Below are 17095 nucleotides of genomic sequence, written 5' to 3' on the forward strand. Positions count from 1 at the left end.
TTAAAAACAAGCGAACTACGTTTTATCTTAAAGAAAGCGAACTACGTTTTACCTTAAAGAAAGCGAACTACGTTTTACCTTAAAGAAAGCGAACTATGTCTTACTTTAAAAACAAGCTAACTACGTTTTATCTTAAAGAAAGTGAACTACGTTTTACCTTAAAGAAAGCGAACTACGTTTTACCTTAAAGAAAGCGAACTATGTCTTACTTTAAAAACAAGCGAACTACTATTTACCTTAATAGGAAGCGAACTACTATTTACCTTAATAGGAAGCGAACTACTATTTACCTTAATAGGAAGCGAACTACTATTTACCTTAATAGGAAGTGAACTACTTTTTACCTAAAAATGAAGCGAGCTTCTTTTTATAGCTTCGGAGTTCATATTTTTATAAAATCCCTGTAAATAAGTATTGAAACCTTAAAAAATATTTACCCCTCAAATAGCTCGACAAGCTAGCCGACCCAAATCGCAGACTTTCTCCACCTATTTACTTTTGATACGATACCATCCCATCTACGACAAACCGCAATAAAAAGTGGACCCATTAAAGTTGAGATACCAAATCAGAAACATCGAACCCAACCCTCACCGGCACAAAATGAAAATATCTTATCGATGGCTGATGCAAAAAGTAACAAAAATCGTCATGTACTATTAACGGTAAGCAATCACGGATCTCAACGTTTAACCCATAAATACTCATTAACTTTTAAACAATGGTCGTTTAAAACAATTAAGCTCCTCTTTACGCGTATATCTGAAGCATCTTAAGATACGACTCAGCTGGTAGTGAAGTTGAACGAGGACAAATACCCGTTTCCCTTTGAAATGAGATTCCAAATAAAGAAACGCGATACCGAAATTAATATAAATGAGAGGCTACGCTAGACTAACCAACCGACAGATAAAGTACTTTGAGCGTAACGCCGCACGCGTACGCCAAAAATTATTACACGATGTAGACTTTTTTATACGTACGCGTTTTGGACAATTTCGTACTCGGTAATTTAAAAAGGTTTTTTTGGTGATTTAATTAAGCGATTTTTTGGACCCATGTAACAGGTCAATTAATTTTAGTTAGAGATCAGAGTGATATTTTTTTAATATTTTCCGTTTTTTTGTGGAATGGTTTATTTCATAGTGGTGGTTAAAAAAAAAGTTATAGTCATTCGACTTTCCAAACGAAATTTGCATATTGGTTATAGAATTTAGTGTACACGGTGCTGTTTCGTATATTGACTTTCGAAATCTTCCCGAATAGGTTGTGATATCAAGCCAAACAATATGTCAGTAACCGAGCAATATATCAGTATTGGAGTACCAATTATTGACGATTACATTATACATTGGTATAACAGATACCTTTATTCCCTGCAATGGGCAGGTAAGTACTTAATCATTATTAATTTATTTTAATTGTTAGAAAAATTAATTGGAAAATATGTAGATATTTAAAGCGGCTGAAATATTATACCTGTTTTAGAAACATCACGAAATATTTTGAGGTTAATTCCACACTAATTAAATTAAGCGTAGTTTTAGTGTTTGTAATTTTAATTTAATTTTAAATTTAATACCTATTCTTCTTGACAATAATTTAAAATTTGGGTGTAGCGTTAACGTAAACTAAAATTTAAATCTGGATTTAATAGTGAGTGTAGGGAGCTGTTGGCTCGCGTGGCATGAAGGGCTTGCCACCACCCTCCTCCGCATAGTAACCCGGCCACCTGAATTAATGGCATTAAAAGTTGCTTGATGACTTAGGCCTAATGTGGTGCCTTGGGTATTAGCCTAGCATATTATAGTAATAGTGAGTATAGAGGGCTGTTGGCTCACGTGGCATGAAGGGTTGGCCACCACCCTCCTACGAATTGTAACCCGGCCACCTGAATTAATGGCTTTAAAAGTCGCTCGATGACTTAGGCCTAAGGTATTAGCCTTTTGTAATTAAAGCTTTAGTAGCGGCTTTTTTAAGAAAGTTGACGTTTTGTATTATATTTCAACCATCGGTGATTTCATATCTGTTGATAGTCCAGTGTAGTTAATCCCTGTGAACCCTGTTGCGTGTTTCAGATCCTCGATCGAGCAAATGGCTGTTGATGTCATCGCCGATTCCGACGATGATCTTAGTCTCGATATACCTGACAATCGTCAAATGGGGTCCAATCTATATGCAGAACAGGAAACCTTTCAACGTCAAATACCCCCTCATAGTCTACAACCTCGGCATCATGGCCCTCAACTTCTACATTGCCACAGAGGCGAGTACAATCGCGTATACTTCCATCCAAGGGTTAAATAATAACTATTCCAATATCTTCCATCAAAATCTAGCTTTTGTACTGCGCTTTTTACCAGCTCAATTACAATTGGTTCTGCCAGTTAGTCGACACGGGTGATAACTATTACGAACTCAGGGTAATGTGGAAACTTATAATCAAATAGAATTGTACCATAAGTAACATAATAACAATAAGTATGACACTTCCTATTGCTGTAATGCTAATTTTCTACCCGAACCATTTTCCGGCGCTGATGCTCTCTTCAAGCTGTGACTTGGACTCGCGACTTACTGTTTTGGATGACTACTTTTTGATGAAAATTTAAGCCTAATATCGGAGAGCACGTGCTGGAGTCGCGAGGGGCTTTGGCTTTGTTTCAAAGCCCGTGTGCGAATCACGCGTGATAAAAAAAAAGCTCGTGGCGCCGAGAAAAACTTCTTTAATTTTTATCATTTTAGCCTAATATTCCGCCTATCTATCGGAAACCTGATATTTTGGCTTAGCGGAAGTCTCGCGTATTTTAGACACTAGAGGGCTCTGTTCTGAGAAAACATCTTGATCACGCAATAACTATGAAAATCAGTTTAGTTGTAAATCTCGTTAACAGGGTTCGTACAAAATTTCCGGTATTAAATTCCCTGACATTTCCAGGTTTTCCCTGACTAAATTGCCAAATTTCCCTGACCATTTTTGTAGAATAAATTTATGTTTTGAGGTAAAATCTTGAAAAATTGTTAATTATGTATTTTTAATACATTTTTAAAACATTTATTGGCCGGATTTGTTTTTGGGGTCATTTTAAAATTCCCTTACTATTTTGGACCATTATAAATTTCCCTGACTATTCCCTGACCATTGGGAATCATTTTCAAATTCCCTGACTTTTCCCTGACCTTTTGGAAACATTTTAAAATTCCCTGACTTTTCCAAGTTTTCCAGGTCGTGTACGAACCCTGGTTAATTGTCATACTTATTGTTATTACGTTACTTATGGTTGTACCAATATGGAACCCTCATACGAACGTGGCAAGCCAGTTATTGAATAGAAAACAAGTTCGCTCTGTACGTGTACATTTGTAATTCACACTATTATCGCTGTAAAGAAAAACAGGTTGGCCACGTACGTGTGACAAGATTCACGGACAGCGTTTAATGATTTAATATTGAATGTCTAAGCGCAACGTGTTTTTGCAGATCGCGCACGCTCTCTGGTGGTACTATTTCTCGAAATTGGTGGAGTTCATGGATACTTTCTTCTTCATTTTGCGCAAGAAGGACAACCAGCTGTCCTTCTTGCACGTCTACCACCACTCGACCATGTTCGGCCTGTGGTGGATCGGCGCCAAATGGGTGCCCGGAGGATCCGGTCAGTCCGCTACCATTTTTACTCCCAATTCCATACTAATGACCTTTCCTTTTCGTTATAAGCCGCGCCCGGTGCAATTGTCAACTGCTACGTCCACGTGTTGATGTACCTGTACTACGGCCTTTCCGCACTCGGACCCAAAGTTCAAAAGTACTTGTGGTGGAAAAAGTACATCACAGTCATACAATTGGCAAGTTAATTTTCTAAAACCATCTATGTTTCACTCCTAAAGTAGCCACCATGGGCCCACTAACCATGTCCGCCAATCACCTTCACTTACCAGGAGACATCCCGAAGTGTAACACACCGATTTTTTTCAAACTCGGGGGATTGGTAGACGTTCATGAATCATGAAAAATACTAAAGGGAATTTATTCAATGGGCAACCGTTTTGCCATGGCAACGAAAAATGTTTTTGACAACACAAAATATTAATTTTTCCATTGAGAATAACATGGTATTTTGACCTAAAATTGATTTTTATCTATTTTTTCTACTTTTGGCATTTTCTAAATTTTTAAATTTGTTAAGATTTTTCACAGGGGGGGTACCAGGAATCGGTCAGAATCCCATGTTATTTTCAATGGGAAAATTTCAATTTTTTGTTGTCAAAAACATTTTTCGTTGCCATGGCAAAACGGTTGCCCATTGAATAAATTCCCTTTAGGATTTTTCATCATACATGAACGTCTACCAATCCCCCGAGTTTGAACAAAATCGCTGGGTTACACTTCGGGATGTCTCCTTGTTAGCAGAGATCATAGATGGTGATTTAGGATAATTCTTTCCATGTTCCTACAAGCTTCTACTAGAGTTATTTTCCCCTTTCGAGTATGACGGGACTGTGTGTCAGAATTTATAGCCCGGTGTACCTAGTAACAAAGACCATACCACCGGAGGCCTATCATCATAGTGCCCTACGCCAGCGTCCCCAAGCCCGGACAGGTGACAAAGCCAGCATGGGTAGCAGAACCCTACTACTGATGGTCGCGCCTTAGACGCAAGCCACTCAACCCAGCAGAAGGTGCAGCAATGGGTGGACCAAGACGGGACTACAAGAATTGGCAATATTAAAAAAAAATAATCGCCACCTTAGGTCCCAATCATAGGGCGACTTTGAATGCCATCAATTACAATGCGGAAGAGGGTGGTAGAAAGCAGTTCATGCCACGCGAGACAACTTACTATTACCGTTAACCTCCACAAGTAGATTGGAGTGTAGAATCTTACTCATTTACTTATTAAATTAAAAAAAAACCCTAGTATACATAAAATTAATACATATCTTATTGATAAGGTAAAAAGTACATTTAGAATATAACTATTTAAAAAAAAATACTATCTTAACCTAGGTTACCTTAGCTATATCCAAGAATTTGCTTTTAAGCTGGCAATTTAAAAAAATCTATAATATTGCTGTATTTAAAAAAAAGCTAAGACCTCAATTAGAGCTGATCATTTAGGTTTGGCCATATTTTAAACAGGTAGATTATTAAATGTATTTTTTTCGAAATTTTAAAGAAATTATTGTATACAGTGAAGTAACGATATCTGATATTTAGTTTTATAAATTAGAATATTTTGGAAAATAATCTATAATACGCTATAATATAAGAAGCTTCAAAATACCAAACTTTAATAGTATTTTTAATACAGTTCAAAAAGGCGGCATCCATGGGCGCCCGCAAGGGGGGGGGGGGGCAAACGGGGCAAATGCCCAGTGGCGTGGCCCCATTGAGATTTTTACAGGGGGGGGGCCTTAGTTCTCAGCTACGCCACTGAAAATACCCCCTTTTATGAGCTATAAATGCACCAATGAAGTTCCTTCCCCCTTTTGACTAAGTATGAAGATTGACCCCCCTTTGAAAACTTTCTGCGGGCGCACCTGGCAATATTTAAAAACCTAAATAACTGTCATAACCCTTGTGATTCCAGATTCAGTTCATCGTGGCTCTGACGTGCGGAACGGTCACTCTCTACAGCGGGTGCAAATTCACATTGTGGATGCAGTGGGCTTTCGTGACATACGCCGTCTCATTCATCTTCCTTTTCGGAAACTTTTACTTACACGCTTACATCAAAAAGGTAAGCCCCCGCCCACACTTCCAATCGATTATTTCCCACGACAAAAGTACCGTTATCGATAGAAATAAATAGCATTTGCAATTGGAACCTTATTTCTGAATGTAACACGCCGTTTTGGCGCCAAACCGCGACGCGTGAGAGACGCCGTTTTGGCGCCAAACCGCGACGCGTGAGAGACGCCGTTTTGGCGCCAAACCGCGACGCGTGAGAGACGCCGTTTTGGCGCCAAACCGCGACGCGTGAGAGACGCCGTTTTGGCGCCAAACCGCGACGCGTGAGAGACGCCGTTTTGGCGCCAAACCGCGACGCGTGAGAGACGCCGTTTTGGCGCCAAACCGCGACGCGTGAGAGACGCCGTTTTGGCGCCAAAGCGCGACGCGTGAGAGACGCCGTTTTGGCGCCAAAGCGCGACGCGTGAGAGACGCCGTTTTGGCGCCAAAGCGCGACGCGTGAGAGACGCCGTTTTGGCGCCAAACCGAGACGCGTGAGAGCCACCATTTTGGCGCCAGATTAATATTCAAATCGTTATAACTCGACGTTGAATAGAGATAGCAAAATGATTCAAATTGCAAATCCATACTATTTTCCAAGCTCTATTGAATCAAACTAATTAAAATATTATTACTCAAATTATAAATCGTGAATCTAGACTGGACAACGCAAGGCGGCCGTGAAAGCCGGCGAGGCCACGAATGGAGTTGTCAAGAACGGCTTCGCAAAGAAGAACGGGCTAGTGGAACAGAACGGCAAGGTGACGGTGAACGGCAACGGCAAGAAGGAGTACATCGACGAAATTAATGGCAACGTCATAAACGGATACAAAAACGGTCACGTGATCGAGCCCGTCCGGTTACGGAACGGGATCTCCAAAAGCCACAGTTTATCCGACGGCTGTTACCCGTCCGATTAAGAATGATTTATTATTAAACGCGACAAAATAACAAAAAATTTGCGGTTCCCAATAACAAGATAAAACACAAAGTACGATAAAAAAAATGCTTCCAATAAAACCTTTTGGGTTCTTCTAATTACCTAAATCGAAAAAAAAATACATTTTAATTTCGTCTTCGAGAAAAAAATTCCGATGACAAAAAAAGTTTTTTTAGGACTACGTTAAAAAACTTTTTAGTAATGTTCAATTTTAACGGTTAACCGAATGAGAAAAAACATTTAATCGATAAGTGTGACGTCATATATCGCGTAGATGACGTCATATAGACGGCCGCGAATACGTTAAAAAAATACTTGTCGTAAAAATAGCTTTTCAATTCGTGAAAACCGAATTTCTCGAATATTAAAATTAGTAAAATTGTTAAACTTATATTTTTCATATAGTAATCGTAAAATATTCCTTGATACGTGAGCGCCATCTGGAGACGAGTGAGGCTAACGTGTTATTTATATGGATTTCCTAATTCATTTATAGTACAAATAGTTCGAAACCAGATGGCGTTGCGTTCCCGATTTAAAAACAGAACTAAATTGGATTCAATTGAAATCTCAATCTAATTAGAAATAAGTGCTTGTACGGAGGCCTTTGTTATATATATTTTATTATTATACCCCAAAAAACCTATTGTTTTACGTTTATTGTTATTATGCACCCCCCTTTTGTATATATATGTATAGTTCCCCTTTTTGACCCCCAATAGTGAAATGCCCTTATAATTACCCTTTGATGATATTTTGCTTTTTTTGAATTAAAATGAAACTATATCCTCCTCATAATTTGTTTCATAAATAAATTATTATTTTCCCAGCGTTACGCCATTTTTAGCGTCGAAATAAAACCCAAATATAACGAATATTTAATCTAACTCTGGATTTACGTTTATATAAAAATCCTAAACCAAAATAAAGTTTTGTACCGGTAATAAAAACTTAAGAAACGCGATGTTACGCCGTTTACGGCAGCGGCTACTACAAGTACTATTTCATAAGCTAGGCGAGTCGCGTACGAAAATGTGCTAGGATAAAAAAAATTACAAAATGCTAAACATTTTAGGTACTTATTTGCACATAACTTTTAATAGGTTATAGTAGAAATTCTTAGAGAATTTGGAAAAGCACCTAAAATCCTTTAAGTTCCATTTTGGATTACCCCCACCCAAACAAAAAGGGCTGCAACTAAACGCTACAAATTTTTCTATAAAATGTAGAAGTGCAAATTGAGATTTAAAAACCCCGACTTTGCAGTAGAAATAAGCTAAATAATTTGGCCTCTATACTCTGTAAAATACAATTAATCTAACTCTATGAAAAAATTGCAAACAATTTCTTAATTACTAGCTTTAAAGTAAGGTTAATTATAACTACTTCACTAATAGCTCCGATTTACTTACTGAACGACAGTAATTAGCCATTTGTTACTATAGTAGAGCCACCTAGTTGCAGGCGGGAAAACCACTGGAATCCAACGCGTTCCCGTTGGCCGTTGGGTGGCGCTGTTGCAACTTGCAAAAAGCTAATTACAAATCTTACGTCGTAAAATTTTCCAAAATGCCATCGGGGCTGATATTTTTCCGATTAATCTATATTTAATCGATTAAAATTATTATCGATACGAGAAGAAATCGAATAAATCGATCATTGTTCGATTAAGTTCATTGATTATAGATTTTGTTCTTAGGTTGTATAACTCTTAGGTGGTTTTAAGGTTTAATCGATTACATTTACTTAAATCGATTACACTTACAAGGAGAGTACCCGAGGTGTTTATTGCCGATTTTGTACAAAGTCGGGCGTAATGTAAACCTATATGAAATATGAAATTTCCCAAAAGGAGACGTTGCACTACCCATTCGATTTGCTATGGCAACCGAAAATGTTTTTGATCACTTAAAACAATAAAATATCCATTTAAGAAAGCATGGGATTTTATCGGTACGAAAATTTTGAAAATTTTTTGAAAATCACGAAATGTGTAATTTGGACCACATTTAGGTAAATTTCATCAAGTTTGGGTAAATTGAAACATTTTTAGGGTAAATTTGTAACAAATTTTGGGTAAAATAAGGAAAAAATCTTATTTTGGTTGTAAGTGGTCAAAAACATTTTCGATTGCCATGGCAAATCGAATGGGAAATTTCATATATCATATAGGTCTACATTACGGCCGACTTTGAACTAAATCGGCAATAAACATCTCGGGTACTCTCCTTGTTAGTTTAACACCCTACGGCGTACTATGTTAGCCTAAGGATATAAATCGCAATTTCGTTGCTCAAAAATAGTACGTACTTCCTTACTTTAAGATTATATATAAATACTAGGATATAGCGAAGTTTTTTTTACACGATAAAAAATGTATAATTATAAAGACAATTTAAAATATCTCTGATGTATAAAACAAAAATGGCGTACACTTTTTAACGCGTGAATCTCATTGTAATCGTCAACAAATAGATGAGGCAATAATAAAAAACGATTGATTAACATTGCGTCAATTTATTTTCCTCCATTTTCAAATTTTGTTTCGACAACCACTCAGACGGCTTGTTTGATTTCATATGTACACGTTAAGGCGCTAGGATAAAATAAAACTACGTTCCATCTTGTTTCGATTAAAACCAACACAAATAGTCACTTGTTTGCTAAATTTAATCAAAATAATACAAATTTAAATAGCCAAAATACACCTAAGCCTTGATAACTATTAAAGGGAATATAACCCCTTTCTGACGCCGTCAAAATTGTTCGATCTCCTTTGGCTTTTCGCATTTTTGACGCTATTTAGTGGTTTGTTGCGGAGGTATTACCGAAAATTTTTAGTTTCTTCGTTGAAGATCACGTTGTATGTTATATTCTCTTTAAGAAAATCGTTAATTCTAAAACTAAAATAAAAATCTCTGAACATGAAAATATTAAAAAAAATTTATCTTACCTGATACAATTATCCAAGTCGACGAACTTTTAGACGTTCGAAATTAAATCTTTTAGGCGGGCAGTCGTACCAAATTAACTTATTTAGATGTACTAAAATAACTTATTTAGACGTACTAAAATAACTTATTTAGACGTACTAAAATATCTTATTTAGACGTACTAAAATATCTTGATTAGACGTACTAAAATAACTTAGACGTACCAAAATAACTTAATTAGACGTACCAAAATTACTTAATTAGACGTACCAAAATAACTTATTTCGACGTACCAAATAAATCGTTTTGTACGTACTAAATAAATCTTTTAGACGAACTAAAATAAATCTTCGAGACGTACTAAAATAAACCTTTTAGACGACCAAAGTTGTAGATGGATATCTACAATCTAGACTTCAGATCTCATTTCACTTTTAAGAATGGGGAAGAAAAATCATTTACGTAATAAACCAATAAAAAAACCTTAAAAAATACAAAAGTTTTAAATTAAATAACTATTAGTTTTAAAATAGATACATGAAAAAAAATAAAAAACTCTGACTTCAGAAAAAAAACAGGGCCGAAATGGGAAAAAAAAATCGTAAAAATAAACTATTTTAAAGTTTATAACAAAACTTGAAATTTTAAAATTTCCCCGTTAAAAATATTATCGAAAAAATCAAATGTTCAAAAGTTTATTACAATAATGTAGGAGCCGCCAGTGAAATACTTAATATGTAACAAAGAAATAGTAAAGAAAAATTGAACAGAACCCGAAAATATCGATAATTAGAGAAAACAAAGATTGTACACTTTTCAATGGTAGAGAAAATGAAATATATATGATTCGGTCGAAACACATACTGTTCCTTGTTTTCAACTGGTTGTTAAAACTATTATTATAGTTAATAGTTTTATTTTTCTGTTACTAAAACCAGTATTATTATTGTTTACACACTCGAGGAAAATTAATTTGTTTCTTTTATTTTTTAAAATGATAAAAAAAAGAAATGTGGTAAAAAATTGTCTTCAACGAATTAAAACGAAATTCAGGTATGATTAGATATTTGACTTAAATATTATTATACCTGTTCGTAACGTTTTTTTAATTCATTTTCATTTGGAATTGAACATAGAGAGTATGAAATGGTCTTCATTTTAATAAATACTCTGGTATTTATTTTTTAACTCTTTTTGTTTCTAGTTATTTGTTTTATATATAAATCAATATGAGTCATCACAGACATTGGTAATATATATAGCAACTGTATTTTTTTAGCTGGAGTCAACTTTTTTTCTGTTAAAGGGACTACTTTGTTTTTTATTTTTTTAATAACGGTTAAAACGGTCTTTTACGAATAAAATTTGTTTTATTCGATGAAAAAATATTTTTTTTTTAACTAGAAGTGAGAATAACTCACTTCGATAACCGCTTAGTTTGCATTATTAACGATTTATAACGATTATCATTCTAATTACACTTAGTTTTTTTAACCATCGAATAAAACAAAATTTGTCATTCGCGTATATTGGATTTTTTTTTTTTTTTAAATATTATCGGTTCTCATTAGACAGAAAAACAGATATGCTATTTTTGAAATATTTTTCCCTGTTATTTTTTTATATAATCAGAAAAACCTCTTAATTCTAAATGAAATTCAATGCTATTAATCTACATGAAATTAAATTAAACTTTGATCGCTATTAGTTTATTTTTAACAGAATAATCGTTTTTTTTAATAAAATTTGAGTAAAATCGGGGATGGGGAAAAGGGAAGATAAAATAAAAAATTTCAAATAGTTTGTACTAATGTTTCTCCAAGGTTTTTTTCATATAGGCGTTTATTTAATAAACATTTTTCAACATAATAATAACTATAGCGCCTTTTCAGCCACTAATAACAATAATTTTTCGTCGCTAAATAATAACTATAATAATAACTTTTAACAGTTTCATTAATATTCAAAACAATAAACTATATTTTGTGTTTGAAAGAACGTCTAGTATTTCTATACGAATAAAGTTCGGAAAAAACGTTCCTAATTTTAAATAAAATTAAATTTCTTACCGATATTTTTTCGTAATTATTTTCCGTACGCTATATCTGTGTTTTCTGAGCAGCATAAAATATATTACAATGGTATATATATTTTTCTTTTTTTTTTTCAAGTCTCCCCAAAAAATTGGTACCCCAAAAAATTTCACATCTTTTCAAAAAATTTCATATATTTCCCCCAATTTTATTTGGGTTTTGCGTAACATTAGAGATTTGGTTTTTTTCGTAGGGTACTGGTATAATCACTTTGAAATAGTTCTTTTTTAAACATGAGAAGACAACGCTCCAGGTCTTGGAGAAGTATTTTTTTGTAGTTTGTTTCATTTACTAAGTACAGGTATTTACATTGAATTTGTTGTTTTTATCTGATTGTGTAGACATACATTAATTAATAATCATTAATTAGCGGTTAATTCATTAATCGTTAACTATCAATTATTCCTCGATGTATGGTGAATTAGTGAACATAAACTTTCATACGATAATTAATAATTTTCGTATTATCTTCCACACATATACACCAAAATCAAATTTTCCAAAATGTTTCATTTATACCCATATTTTGCATTTATTCGCGGAATTTCATTATCTTACACAGAAGATGCAATTTATAAATAAGATTTTTGTTTTGTTTTTTTATATATATATATATAGAGCAAAAAACCGTCCAGCTTATATTTTTTATTATTTATTTTTAACATTCTTTATTTTTCTATTCGTTTGCAACCTTTCCGAAGTAATGAATGAATGAAGGAACCGTTCACCCCTCCTCTCCTAAGTTATTTTACATCTTCACTGTAATTAACGGTATCGGAAAGAGCAACACTAATTTCGTTCTTTGTTCATTAAATATTGTAACCTATTTTTTTTACATTTTTATTACCGTTTATTAACCACGTACAAAACTGAGCAAATGTTCTCATTGGTTGCATTTCGTGGGCAGCCCTGATCTTTGTTTTATTTACTGGAATAATAATAAAAATTAGATGACCGAAAATTACCCGATTCCATAATATAACTTTTGCTTAAGTTTTAATCATTCGAAACTAACGTTAGTTAGTGGGCATACAAAATGCCACTCCACCGTTTCACTGAACGCACCTTAAAACAGGGCTAAGAACAGGCACAACGTTACTACTTTTAATAGTAAATAACGGTAATTTTATAGCGATTACTTTTGTAATAAAAGTAGGGGGAGAGAACGAAAATCATAAAATGTGTAAAAAACCTACCTAAATAGCACACTTAGTAATTAAAAAATACCGAAATCCTAAATACGCGAGTAGGGGGAAAATGCTGGTTCTACCACCCTGTAGATATAAAGGGACCCGCCCAGGGGCTCCGAAAACGAAATATTGTGCCCAGAAACGTTAAGTTTCCACAGTTATACTTTTTCAGAAAAACCTATAAAAGTTCACAATTTCACAACGTACAGTTATTCTTAAAAGTTAACAAGGTTCACGTTTAACGCGAAAAATTTTCACATTACGCGATGCAGCGTAAAAAGGCCAGGCAATATGAACGCGAGTGTGAGTGTGTATGTATGTGTGTGTGTGTGTTTGTGGTATCAATGGTTATGTGTCGTGGTGAAACACTGTTTAACGTGATTTCAATGGATTTTTAAAAACATTTTAAAACTTAATACAAAAATTAGTTCAAAAATTAATTTAAATTAAATTAAAATAAATATCTAATAAGCTCTTCGTTAAACCGTAATTACAGTCAATATAATAAAATAACGTCGGAAACCAATTGGTGACGAAAAAAAGATAGTTCGATATATATAGTTATACAGCGTAATTTAAAAAAAAATATAAACACTAGTATTTATTTGAATAATAACGATAATTTTTTTGCCAGTTTTTGTCGAAAAATTATTGTGATTCGCTTTTCGTCAAATATAGTGCACAAAGTGTTAAGAATAATTCAATAATTTTTCATTTAAAATTCGTACTTAGATAGAAATCCTTAGAATATTAATTATTAATTAGTTTCTTAATAAATTTCCAATTGCTTAAGTCTATATCTCTCTCACCAGGATGTACCGAGGGGCGGGGCCAAAATCTTATTTATAATATTAATTAATTATTAATATTAGCAGTGAAGAGTTCGTCTCTTCAAAAATACTAATTATAATTAATGAGCAAAAAATATTGGTTATCTGGAACGTAAAATATCCGTGATCACCACGCCATCTAGTGACCAAGGGGTGATTTTATTTGTTTTTTTTATTAAATATTTTCTTAAATATCATAAAACGCTTTCTAAATTTTTCTGTTTTTCTTTGAATCCGAAGCGAATTTTCTTAAACGGTCTCGAACATTTTAAAATCTCACCATTTATTTTTATTCATATTTTTTTAAGTTTAAATTTTTCCCTAAGTATTTGTAAATCGCTATACACATCTGTTTTTTATATATATATATATTTTTTTAATATTCGTAAAAACTAAAAAAAATTGCGTTTTTTTTTGGAATTAGATGAACCTAAAAAGCACTACTTATCCGGGTATTTTTTTTCATACGTAACTATGACGGAGAAAAAATTATCCCAAAAAGTCCAAAAAATGTCGTTAAAAAATTCGTGTTTTTATACAAAAAAAAAACCAAAAAAACGACTTGCACACATCGGTTATTGTTTTTCTGGAATCAACGTGTTTTGTATCATTTTCTCTAAGTGTTTTCAACAACGTTATTGCAACGTGTGTTCACGACGTTATATCAACGTGGTTTTTTTATTTATTATTAGAGGTGTATGTTTTGTGTGATCCGGGTTATACGACGCCTTCAGCACCATTTTTTACAAGTCCTGATCTGACCATCCTCTCCGGGAATGCGTGATTTCTTGGTTAAAAAAATGTTGGTAACTTGAAGAGAAAAAAATTGATTTTTTTTGGAGGATACTAATGGCACGAAATATTTTATTTTATATTATTTTATAATTTAAAATTTGAAATATATATTAATTGTCTAAAAAAGATTCTAAGTTTATATTTTTTATTTAGATCCAATTTTAATACGTTTAACTATGTGACTACTATAATATGATAGAAAATGAAACGTAAGGTGGAATAATATTAAAAACCGATAACGGAAGAGACGTTGCTTTTAAAATTTAATCTATATTTAAATTACAAACGGGGGTTTATAGCTAGGTCAAATATTTTATTTTTTTTTATTCCTAAGTTTCTCTGAACACGTTTTAGTTGCCATCTAGCCTGACTTTTTTTGCAATACGTTAGGCCTTTCGCGCTCAAATAATTATAGCTGCCATATACATATTTTTAATCTTCATTATTATTATTATTATAATTTTTTTTGCGAAATTTAAGTTTAAAAATTATGAGATATACGCGGGAGCTGGTGGTTAATATATTATTATTATTATTATCGTTATTATTATGTTATGTAATTTTAGTTAATTTTTTAAAATTAAATATGAATAATATTTTTTTTGCAGAAAACGGTGAAATAGTGCGACGAAATCACATATATATATTTATATTTTTAATAAAACATTTTCACTTATAACCGCTTGTTTTTGTTTGTTTAGTAAAATCACTTTTTGTTATAATAGGTCAGGGGTCATGCCCTTATATCACTGCGCACACTATGGTTACGCCATCTGACGAGGGAAGAAGGATATAACACGAGTTCATTATTATATCTCCTTAAAAATGACGCAAGTTAAAAATAAAAATTAAAAATTAAAAAATAAAAAAAACGTTAAACATCACATATTAGTGGCACATACGTTTCTTGGTATATTTCTTAAACTTCTTACGCATTAATACTGGAAGATTTCAGGTTTTTCATCGTAATTTCGTAGGGGCGGGGCTTGACGATTAACTCCTTAAGAAAGGGGGCGTTCTTCGTAAACGGGAGGGCGGGGGTTAAGGGCGTGGTTAAGGGCGTGGTTAAGGGCGGGCCATTTATAGTTCGTCCAATTATTTATTCTCGATTTCTCAAAATATTACTTTTTTCCGAGAAATACCATAAAATTCGTTATTTTGAATTAGGTTTGAGCGAAACCTAAATTATTGGTTAAATTAATATAAAATAACCATTCTTTACAACCGCTAAAGGGTCGGCGAAATATTTAAAGGTATTTTTCCACCTTCAAAAAACTTAAACAGCGTTAGTTATCGAACCTTATATTTAAAAAGAAATCGTTCATAAGCCGTTAGTATTTTTTTTTAATAATATTTGCGTTTTCCAATTTTTTTTTAGGTTTCCTCGCGGTAAACGATTTTATTTAAAGGAAAATTTTTTCTCTCATATTTGTGTGTGAGTCGACTATAGTGTAGAGATTCGTACCATAGGGCCTGTACTAGCATTTCCTGGAGACGGTGTCGCTGTGCTGACGGACATATTGCCTTCTTGCTCAGACGAGTTGGGATTGGGTAGCGTCACCACGGTCGTCGTCACGACGCTGCCGCCCATAGGGGGCGTGGCCATCGAACTGACGATGGGCGCCGGGTTGTGGAGACTGGAGCGACTGATGTTGTGGTGGTGGGCGTGAACGTCGGCCATGCCCGCCCCCGACGACGGCGTCCTATTGGGCATGCGAACCTGGATGTCGTTTAGCTCCTCCTCCTGTTCGGATACTGCCGTACTAGTGTGCTGTTTTTTGCCATTGGGGATGGGAGGGACCAATGGAAATAAGGCGGGCGTTTCGGAAGGGAGGAGTTCAATAACCCGGTCGGAAAAAGGGGAGGGCCGAGGGATAAACGATAACCAAAACAAAAGACAAAGAAAGAAGCGCAAAATAACATTACGATGTGCGACGATGTGCATTGTGGTGCGATACATCGGTTCTTTTTTTTTTTAAATTTTCTTAAATAAATTTCTGGTAGAAACTTGAAAACGGGGGCTGGTTGGGTGGTGGTGGGCAGTACCGGGTGAGGGGCGGGGATTCATGCCACAATTAATGCAAAAAATGTGGGAGGGGTTTCATTGTGGTGCGACAAACTTTAAGGATACAAGACAAATTTGTGTATATCGTTATGTGAGGGAAATTTATCATATATTACAAAAAAAACACGACGTTACAAAAACGACAGTAAATTATTTGTAAAAATGGAGTTTCAACTTGCAAATGCAAAAATTGTCTACAAAAATATGACGTAAAATGTAAGTTTCGGTAATGAACAAAATGTTGCAAAAATCAAGACCGAAGTAGAGGTATAAAAAAGTTACTTGAGTTTAAAAACGTCGTAATTTTAATTTTAAATGAAAATTAAAAGTTTTGTGAGGGTAGGTATAGGATCTACACTGTAGTAGAACTCATGAAGATGAGTTCAATTGTTTGGACTGATTTAAAATATAATTATAATTCAGAAGTATAGTAAAGTAGAACAGATGAAATAATTGGTGAATTGTTTGGACAAAACTAAACATTTATATAGTAGGGCAGGTTTGGTTAGGTTAATATTGGA

At 34.0% G+C, this 17095-nt stretch overlaps 2 protein-coding genes across 6 annotated transcripts in view; one reads left to right on the forward strand and one right to left on the reverse strand.

Annotated features, from left to right (window-relative positions):
• Positions 1–650: 650 nt before the first annotated feature.
• LOC149961205 (very long chain fatty acid elongase 4-like) lies at positions 651–8607 on the forward strand. The gene is made up of 8 exons (XM_090175779.1): positions 651–665; positions 1267–1389; positions 2079–2266; positions 2340–2423; positions 3482–3653; positions 3716–3843; positions 5589–5738; positions 6388–8607. The coding sequence occupies exons 2-8, from the start codon at positions 1290–1292 to the stop codon at positions 6646–6648; spliced, it is 1083 nt and encodes a 360-aa protein (XP_090031905.1). The 5' UTR covers positions 651–665; positions 1267–1289; the 3' UTR covers positions 6649–8607.
• Positions 8608–12104: 3497 nt separating this feature from the next.
• Shal (Potassium voltage-gated channel protein Shal) overlaps positions 12105–17095 on the reverse strand; it is a 188496-nt gene continuing 183505 nt past the window's right edge. For 2 of the 5 annotated variants that reach the window (XM_090175793.1, XM_090175787.1), the window contains one exon: positions 15948–16280. In XM_090175793.1, the coding sequence (XP_090031919.1) occupies positions 15954–16280 (327 nt within the window). In that variant the 3' untranslated portion in view covers positions 15948–15953. Of the gene's footprint in view, positions 12623–14244; positions 14525–15947; positions 16281–17095 lie in introns of those variants that run through there. The other 3 variants (XM_090175807.1, XM_090175799.1, XM_090175816.1) reach the window with 3 other exon arrangements.

This window comes from Leiobunum rupestre, chromosome 1 (assembly GCF_980474605.1).
Source record: "Leiobunum rupestre chromosome 1, qqLeiRupe1.1.hap1, whole genome shotgun sequence".
NCBI classification, from domain to species: Eukaryota; Metazoa; Arthropoda; class Arachnida; order Opiliones; family Sclerosomatidae; genus Leiobunum; species Leiobunum rupestre.

Coding starts and splice junctions, on each gene's coding strand:
- LOC149961205 (XM_090175779.1), top strand. CDS start 1,290: ATGTCAGTAACCGAGCAATATATCAGTATTGGAGTACCAATTATTGAC. Junction 1,390..2,078: donor TTATTCCCTGCAATGGGCAG/GTAAGTACTTAA, acceptor TGCGTGTTTCAG/ATCCTCGATCGAGCAAATGG. Junction 2,267..2,339: donor ACTTCTACATTGCCACAGAG/GCGAGTACAATC, acceptor ATCAAAATCTAG/CTTTTGTACTGCGCTTTTTA.